General features: G+C 45.0%; 2 protein-coding genes across 2 annotated transcripts; both read left to right on the top strand.

The window, feature by feature from the left end:
• Positions 1–2,240: 2,240 nt before the first annotated feature.
• On the top strand, positions 2,241–4,242 carry LOC108048400 (luciferin 4-monooxygenase). Its single transcript, XM_044459104.1, has 4 exons — positions 2,241–2,623; positions 2,781–2,979; positions 3,040–3,159; positions 3,218–4,242. Exons 1-4 carry the CDS (start codon positions 2,281–2,283, stop codon positions 4,185–4,187), a joined length of 1,632 nt encoding a protein of 543 aa, XP_044315039.1. The 5' UTR covers positions 2,241–2,280; the 3' UTR covers positions 4,188–4,242.
• Positions 4,243–4,484: 242 nt separating this feature from the next.
• LOC108048398 (luciferin 4-monooxygenase) lies at positions 4,485–6,956 on the top strand. Its single transcript, XM_017128999.2, has 4 exons — positions 4,485–4,845; positions 5,318–5,510; positions 5,569–5,691; positions 5,965–6,956. Exons 1-4 carry the CDS (start codon positions 4,500–4,502, stop codon positions 6,938–6,940), a joined length of 1,638 nt encoding a protein of 545 aa, XP_016984488.2. The 5' UTR covers positions 4,485–4,499; the 3' UTR covers positions 6,941–6,956.
• Positions 6,957–8,893: the final 1,937 nt, after the last annotated feature.

The raw sequence follows: 8,893 nt of genomic DNA, 5'->3' as shown, positions 1-8,893 counted from the left end.
TTCAGACCGAAATTTGTATAGCATACTTTTCTCAACATTTTCTGGTGGAGTTAATTTACCTAAGTCTATTTACCTAAGTTATTACTAACGAACACGTTTAAGGACTCTTACTAGATTTAATTCAAGCTTAGTCCCCAAAGGGCATTTATTTTTCTTCCTTCTACGCGTTCTTTCCCTCAACTTTTTGTTTTGATTCTTATCTGACTGTCAACACTTTTGTGGCAAATTAAATTAAATCATAACTTCAATTACCAGAAAATTGACCACAAAAGCGGCCAACGGTCATTACTCTGCCCATCATGCCCTCTCCCTCGCCCCATCTCGCTATCCCGCTCCCGCTGCCGCTCAATTCATTAACACTTCAAAGTTTTCTTGCCTCAATCCAAAGCGAAAGAGCGAGAAGGGGAGATGCAGAGCAAAGGAGAGGGGGATAGCACGCAACAACACTCGAGGCGTTCGTTAATTTGTTAGACGAACAACAAGCTGCTGTCGCATCTAAGGTTTTCGCGGAGACCCTCCGCTTCGAACATTTCCTACAGAAAAATTTCACAGCCTCCGGCAAAAGGCAAACAATAAATAAGCGCAAAAGAGCAAGGGCTACTGTGCGAGCGAGAGAGCGAGATCGAGATATATATATAGAGCACCACAACCGGAAGAAACTATTGTTCCGGAAAAGTATGCCCAGCTAGTTACGGGGGAAAAAAAGCAAAAATGATTTCGCACAAACTTTTCTGTTTAGTCAATCATTTTAATTAAGTAATTTTTTTCGCCTACTTGTCGTAAAAGTTTTAATGGACGACCAGCGGGATGAGGGCGGTGGGGGGGTGGTTGAGAAAAACCCGCAACTGCATTTTGCGGTTAATTATAATGTTGGGCCTGATTACATTTGCCATGTCGGCGTCTACAACTCTCGGACTCTGCTCCCTCGTTGGTGACTTTCAGTTAATTGCCGAGATTTCAAGTTAGTTAAATGTGGCCCAAGTTGTTTGCAAGCCGCCCTGTTTTGTTCAGTCTAGTTCAGGTCATCAAAAGGCTATAAAAAAGTTGCTAGAAACTTTTATTAGCTGCTGATCAGACTTCGTAGCCACTTTTTCACCTCCCTAACTCTCTCCAGTTTGTTGCACATTTCTGCCGACCGCGTAATTAATTAAGTTTAGTTCTTGCATCAAGCGAATTTAAGCGAAATCAATGAATCAGCCCGGTCGAGGCAAATCCGAGTTTTCCACTCACCACCGAGGAGAACTATCTTTGCCACGCCCACCGCCCCTAACTTCCGTCCGTCGATGTAGAACAACTTTTTTCCCGCCCACACGAATCGAAGTTTAAGCCTCCATTCCCCCCCGGGTGGATGCACCTTGCATTTTAAGTTCCGCCCGAACATCCCTCCTTTCCTTTCAGCCCATCATCCATCCCACTAGTCCCGCAGCCATACGCTTGATTTCCTAACTAAGCACGCAAATGAAGCGTGTGCCCATCAAGGATGCGACTCTATCTCTCTGCGGTTGCACATGCCTGTTATACATATACAGCTGGGATGCGTATATATCCACCTGACCGACTACGAGGACCAGGAATCGTGGCACGTGGAGACAACCGTGGAGCAAGAGCTTGGAGACAGGAACATTCAGACAGACACAGATGGGGAAAGCGAGCGAATGAAGCTCAAACCGTGTTTAATCGTTGAAATTATGCAATTTCCAGACGGTGGGCAAAGACTGGAACAGTGGTTTGAGATTCACATATAGACTTTTACTAAATTAAATAGGAATAGGAAGAATCCGAAATAGTTTTTGGTTTGACATTTGGCTATTTAAAAAACGTAAGGCCATTTTATAGTTCTTCAGATTTATTTTTTTTAACGAAGTTTACTGCCCACTTTTATAAGTAGTTTAATTTAAACAAAACTTGAAGCACTTCACAAAGCATACAAATTTTTCTAGATCTGAAGAGTTGTGCTTTATAAAGCTGTCATTTCATCCCGATTTGACCAATGTCAGCATTCAGGCCAAACGCACCTGACAATTTGGCAGCACCAACTGTCGCCAAAGTTTATTAGAAGCGAAGCGACGCCTAAAGAATCGGGTATGTGGGCACACGGGTGTGGGTATGTAGAACGTGCTGGGGCAATTAGCAGGTCGCACATCTAGTTCTGACACCTTCAAGCCGTCGACTGAGGTGCCCTATATATATAGGCCAGGCCACACTCGCCAAAACTCAGTTGATGTGTGTGGCAGCTTTGTTTTGTCCAATCGACCAGCTAACAGGAATCAAGAGAGCCAAATGGCGGCCACCAAGTATGACAGCTTCGAAAAGATATGGTCGGGCCCGAAAGACAAGGAGTACTACGGTCCGGATATGACACTGGGCGAAGTGGCCCTGATCATTTTGCGTCTCTACTCGGACAAGGTGATGCAGGTTTTCGATCCAACGGGCGAGGAGCTCACAGGTGGTCAGTTGTTGGACCAAAGTCGCCGTTTGGCCCACGCCTTCCAACGTCTGAAGTTGCAACGCGGCGATGTAGTCGGCATTTCGGCCAAGAACACCACCTATCTCACTGAAGTGGTCATCGCAGCCCTGTTGAATGGAACACCCATCAACCCACTGCATCCGGACTTTGACCCTGGTAAATTGGCACATTAATATCTAGTGAATATAGATGTATAGACGAATTCCAAAACATACTTTCACTTGGCAAGCTCGATTGCAACTAGCTTAAAAGCTACGCTACGTCACCACATTATATACCTTTATATAAACATTTACATAACATCACTCCCCAGAAACCACGGCGTATATGTACGAGATCACAAAGCCCAAGGTTATATTCTGCGATCTGGACAACTACCAGACCTTGAGCGCGGTCAAAAGCAGTCTCAAGTTCAAGACGGAGATCATCCTGCTCACTGGAACTCTGCCCGGAGTTCGCAACATTCAGGATCTGTTGGCAGATGGTTGCACTGGATACGACGAGAAAACCCTGTACGTAGATCTCCTCCCAGACGTTTGAATCAACCCTCTAAGCTAGTCCTGATCTTGCAGCTTTGCCTGCCCGCACTTGAGTGGCGACGACACGGCCTTCATCATCACCTCCTCGGGTGTAACCGGTTTGCCCAAGGGCGTAACCCGTTCGCATCGCAGTCTCCTGAACAGTGCCAAAATGTGAGTAGAAGCTAGTTTCCTACTTTTGTTATAAGACCCCTAATGGATCATGTATCAGCCCCCAGCTGTTCACCTCGGAGACAGTGTTGTTCTGCATCAGTCCACTCTACTGGATAAGCTGCATCTTCACCCTGCTCGCCTCGCTGGTCAACGGATGTCGCAGGATCATTACCAATCGTCCTTATAGTGTGGAATACTTTGCGGACCTGGTGGAGCGACACCAGGTGACCTTTGTCCTCACAGTGCCCCACCACATGGCCCTGCTGGCCAAGAGTCCTGAGAGACAGGAGCTGGCAGCCAAGATGCAGTCCGTCCAGTCCTTCGTGTGCAGTGGCTCGAAGGTTCCACTGGGAATCTGGCGGCAGTTGTACGAATTACTGGGTGCGGACAGGTTTGCCGTGCTCTACGGCCTCACCGAGATCGGAGGAATCTCCAAGAATGTGGGAGGTCCGCTGGGCAGTGAGGGCAAGCTACTGCGAAATATTCAGGTGCGATTGGTCGATGGACATGGTCAGTCCTTGGGTCCCAACCAGACGGGTCAGATCCTCGTGAGACTCAACCTTCGCTGGGGCGGCTACTATCACAACCCACAGGATACCCAGGTGACCATTACGCCCGACGGGAAGTGGCTGCTCACCGGGGATCACGGGTACTTCGATGACGACGGATGCCTGCACTACCAGACCCGTGACACCGATGTCTTCAAGTACAACCACTTCCCCATTTATCCCAAGCAAATCGAGGACGTAATTCTCCACCTGCCAGGCATCCTCGAAGTGGCTGTGTTTGGGGTTCCCGATGAGGTTTCCACCAATCTCACAGCATGTGCTGTGGTGCGGGATAAAAATGAGCTGGGTGAGCAGCTAACCGATGTGGATGTCAAGGCAATTGTGCAGCAACACCTGAGCGAAGCTTTCCACATCCGCGGTGGCGTGTTCTTTGTGGACGATCTACCGAAGACGCAGAACAACAAGGTGCAGCGCAGGAGAATCTGGCCGGAGTTGAGTGAGGCAACCACCCATCTGTAAGCTTATCTTCTCAATATAATAAACGTCAGCTGTTGTAGAGCTTTATAAAAGTAAACACCGTGAATCATCCGAAGAGTGGTCGAAGATTAAAAAGTTTCCATATCTGCCATGTCTGGTGGAGTGCTGGTTTTGATTAGCGGATCCAGAAGCGGGCCTGACATGCCAATGAGTAAATAAGCATCTATTTTAGTTGACACTGGCGTGCCCGACTAATTAACAGCTCCGCTTTGTTTCCCGTAGTCTGTGGGCCATATAAAACCCAAATGAGGCGCAATAAAGCACTTATTCGTTCGCCAGTCGTTAGGAAGCACTATGAGTTGCGAGGTGCACTACGATGCCGCATCGCGGACCTGGTTCGGACCGCGGGGCAAGGACTTCTACGGTCCGGAGATGACCCTGGGCGAGGTCATCATGCGCGTACTGCAGATCAACGCTGACAAGGTGATGCAGCACTGCGATCCCACGGGCCAGGAGCTCACCGGCGGCCAGCTGGCTCAGCAGAGTGCCCGCATCGCGCAGAGCTTCAAGCGGTTGGGATTGCGAAGGGGCGATGTCGTCGGGATCTCGGCGAACAACTCCACCTACCTCACCAGCGTGGTCATCGCGGCCCTGCTCCGGGGTATCCCCATTAACCCACTGCATCCGGAGTTCGCAGAAGGTAAGACGATTGGTTTTTGGTAAACAGTTTCGTGTGATTTAAAAACTCGAATAACACGTTGCACATTTGTCATTCCATTACTTGTAGAGCAAACAAGTTTATTGATAGAATAGGTGTTAGCATCAACTGCCGTTCTTTTCAAACCATATCTGGTTTCTGCATTTCTGTCTATCTGAATCAGCAAAGATTTTTTTTGATACCATCAAAACTGGAGAATTCGAATCGAATTTGTAGACTAATGTAATTCCCACTTACATATATCGATTAAAATGATTGGCTAGCAGAATATGTAACATTTTGTAACAAAGCCGTTTTATGCGGGAATCTAATATTTAGGACACTTAACTATAAAGCTCTTTATTTCTGAAGATATACAACCAGCTTAAAGAGTATACTGTACTTTAAGAAAGAAAAAGTTATCGTTGTTGCTAATTGCAAAATATCTTAAATATATTATACAATTCATTTTCAGAGACTGTCAAGTACATGTACGACATTACCGAACCGAAGGTAATCTTTTGCGATGTGGAAAACTACCACATAATAAAGTCGGTTAATGAGAGATTGATGAATCCCGCCAAGATTTATCTGGTCAATGGACAACTAGAAGGAGTGCTAGATATCACCATGCTGCTTAATGATGACGAATGCATCACAGCTGCTGCGTAAGTTTTTAGTTTCTTTCTGAATAAATATGCAAATTTTGAATTCTTTCCCTTTTAGTTATGTACCCTGTCCAAAGTTGCACGGTGATCACACGGCCTTCATTGTGTGCTCCTCGGGAACTACGGGAATGCCCAAGGGTGTAACACGATCCCATCGCAGTTTACTTTGCAATTGCAAAAAGTAAGTATCAATGAAATGTGTATGAAATGTGTACCTATACTAAAATACCTGGACAGTTTTTTATTTTCATACGTTTTTAATCTTATTGAATTGAGCAATTAAAATAATCGGTGCCACATCTAGCACAGTTACTCCAAAACAAATTTAATAATGAAGACAATTTCTAGAAAGAATTTTGTGACCTTTTGCAAGATATTTAACCTTTTTCTTGTTACATTTTAATAACACACATATTAATTTAATGGACATACGGAAAATATTATCCAATTACAGTCCGAACACTTACACCAGAGACAGCGTGCTACTCTCGTTCAGTCCTCTCTACTGGATATCGGGAACCATAATCCTGCTGGCCTCCCTCCTCAACGGCTGTCGTCGCATCATCACCAATCGACCCTATAGTGTGGAGTACCTGCTCCAACTGGTGGCTAATCACGGGGTGACCTTCCTGTTCCTGGCCTCCCACCAGATTGCCCTGCTCTCCAAACATGACAGCGATCTGACGGAGCTGAAGGCTCAGCTTCAATCGATTCGGGTTCTGATTGGAGCTGGATCCAAAGTGTGTAAGGCGGTGTCTCGTCGAATGTACGAGCTGATTGGGAGCCAGAGGTTCATCGTGGGTTACGGACTGTCTGAAATGGGGGGTCTGAGCAAAAACGTGGGAGGGCCAGTGGGCTGCGAGGGCAAGGTCATGCGAAATGTGGAGCTGCGCGTTCTGGACAAACTGAAAATGCCACTGGGAATCAACGAGGTGGGCATTGTCTATGCCCGTTTGCGATATAAGTGGGAGGGCTATTACCGAAATCCGGAGGCCACGAGGAGAGCCCTTAGCTCAGATGGCATGTGGTTCCGGACCGGGGACATTGGCTACCTCGACAGCGAGGGCTACCTGTACATTCAGACACGAGACACGGATGTCTTCAAGTTCAACAACTTCCAGATCTACCCCGAGCAGATCGAGGAGTTCATCCTGAGGTTGCCCGGGGTGAGTGAGGCCTGTGTCTTTGGAATTCCCGACGAGGCTTCTACCAATCTCACTGCCTGTGCCGTCGTCCGAACTCAAAGCCTGGAAGGTGAACGACTTACGGCAGACCAAATCAGGAGCATAGTAGAACGGCACCTGAGCGGAGCATACCACATTCGAGGAGGAGTCTATTTCATTGACAGTCTGCCAAAAACCCCCAACGACAAGCTGCAGCGCAGAAAGGTCCTAAGTCTTGTCCAGCAACTCCAAATTGAAGCTCAATAAAAATTAGCGGCCACAAGGTACTTGTATTTATTGGCTAGTTTTTCAAGGATATTTCAATAAGGTCAAATCTATTTGAACTCACGAAAACCTCATTTAACATAGGACATTTGATAATTTTTGTTGTATTAAAAAAAGCAACTACTGGGCTTAGCCAAAGAAAAGTACTAGTAAAAATATTATCCACATAACGCTCAACTTCGATCCACTGTGCGTGCTTAGAGGCTGATGGCTAACTAATGCCGGGAACTCAATGAATTCTAATCGAGATTCAAATTGTAAAAGCCCTGTCTAAGGCCTTGCGAGGATGGGGTCGACTCTGGCAATGCCAATGACAAGCAATTTGTTATTTGTGGCACCCCTGCGGCTCAGAATCCAGTTGCCAGGGCGTAAAAACATCGACTCGGACAGATATTCTACATAAAATGAATTGAAAAATTAAAATTGCAATATGCATGGGGCATTGGGCATTGGGCAGTGGGCATTGGGAGATGGACAAAACATACATATTTTATTGGTTTCTGTTTCTGTTTGGGGTTTTTAGGACTTTTAGGATCGAAGCCAGTCTGTACATAGTCGACATTTGACAAATTCCGAAATGAAATGCTCGACAAAACACGATTCAATTTGCCTTTTTCCCTTCCGCAGTCGTAGAAACAGCGTAATGGCACCAGTTAGCGGGAGGAAGGAGACTAAGCCCTATAGCCACATGGTCCTGTCGGATCGGGTGGATTTGGCCTCCTGGTCCGGTCTCATTCTCATTCGGTGTCTGTGGCCGTCTGCATTCTGCAACTAATGCGGATTATCCCGGGGCTTTGCAAACTGCACCCAAGGTGTAAATTTGTGTGCCAGGGATTTGCATGACCAACGAATAAGTGAATGAATCAAGGCAAGAGTAAGTCGGTGAGTGAGTGAATGAATGGGTAAGTGAATGGACGCGCTGAAGGCGAGTAAGTTGCTTAACAATTTCCGCTTAGGGGATAAACTGAACGAGGTCAACATCCCTGTCTTCTAAGCCTCTTTCACTTCCTGCATTCAAAGGTTCCGCTTTCTTTCTATTTTTAACAAATAAGGTTCAGTTTGTTATGGCAAGCAAACCAAGAAGGCTTAATTACTAATAAAACATATACCGATTTTTATTAACATCATTGGTCAATAAAAGTTTCTTAAATTCTTCCAATGGCAAATATTAAAAACAAAAAACACTTAAAACTTTGAGATAAAATATTAAATGTTTAATGTTTACATTCTTTGCTAAACGTGCTAAATGGTTTTTAAATATTGAGTTAATTCAGTGTTGTTAGAAAACAAATAATCGAAGCTTGCTTGCCAATGCAAGAATATTTCCCTTCTTGCCAGATTAAGAAATGTAAAGAATAAGATATGTAGAGAATAACATATCTTAATCTGGCAATAAATTTTTAAACATCTGACCACACGTTTGATTGAGAAATTCAATTTGAAATTGAATTGTTTGCCTTCAGTGGCTCACTTTATAATATTAAAATATCTAAGTCGCCAGAAGAACGCCCAAGTGTCCTAAGCCAAAAATGTGCGATAACTAAAAAGGCATTTTTATTCAACTAAATTGTATCTCTTGAATGCCTTTGTTAAAACTATGTTGTTATGCGATTGCATTTGGCCAGCAGGTAAACGTTATAAATATATATATAGTAATATTGTTTCCATTTTATTTGCTCTTTGCATTCGACAAATATTTTCAGGAAACAAAAGCAACAATTTATGCTTTAAATTTTCATCAAGGAAATGCGCAGCATATGGAATCATGTAAACAAGAGCAGCCATAAAACCAACAATAACTGTACCGGCGAGTACGGAAAGTGCAACAAACCCAGCACCGAACCCACTCACCCCAACTGAATTCGGGATATATGGAAGTTTGTTCTGTTTCCACGTTGGCTTGTAATCAAACAAACATTTTCGGTTGCACCCGGG

The sequence above is a fragment of the Drosophila rhopaloa genome, unplaced genomic scaffold, assembly GCF_018152115.1.
Source record: "Drosophila rhopaloa isolate 14029-0021.01 unplaced genomic scaffold, ASM1815211v1 contig_115, whole genome shotgun sequence".
Classification (NCBI taxonomy): domain Eukaryota; kingdom Metazoa; phylum Arthropoda; class Insecta; order Diptera; family Drosophilidae; genus Drosophila; species Drosophila rhopaloa.
This window is presented reverse-complemented; position numbering and strand designations above follow the sequence as displayed.

Coding starts and splice junctions, on each gene's coding strand:
- LOC108048400 (XM_044459104.1), top strand. CDS start 2,281: ATGGCGGCCACCAAGTATGACAGCTTCGAAAAGATATGGTCGGGCCCG. Junction 2,624..2,780: donor GCATCCGGACTTTGACCCTG/GTAAATTGGCAC, acceptor ATCACTCCCCAG/AAACCACGGCGTATATGTAC. Junction 3,160..3,217: donor CTCCTGAACAGTGCCAAAAT/GTGAGTAGAAGC, acceptor ATCATGTATCAG/CCCCCAGCTGTTCACCTCGG.
- LOC108048398 (XM_017128999.2), top strand. CDS start 4,500: ATGAGTTGCGAGGTGCACTACGATGCCGCATCGCGGACCTGGTTCGGA. Junction 5,511..5,568: donor GAATGCATCACAGCTGCTGC/GTAAGTTTTTAG, acceptor TTTCCCTTTTAG/TTATGTACCCTGTCCAAAGT. Junction 5,692..5,964: donor TTACTTTGCAATTGCAAAAA/GTAAGTATCAAT, acceptor ATCCAATTACAG/TCCGAACACTTACACCAGAG.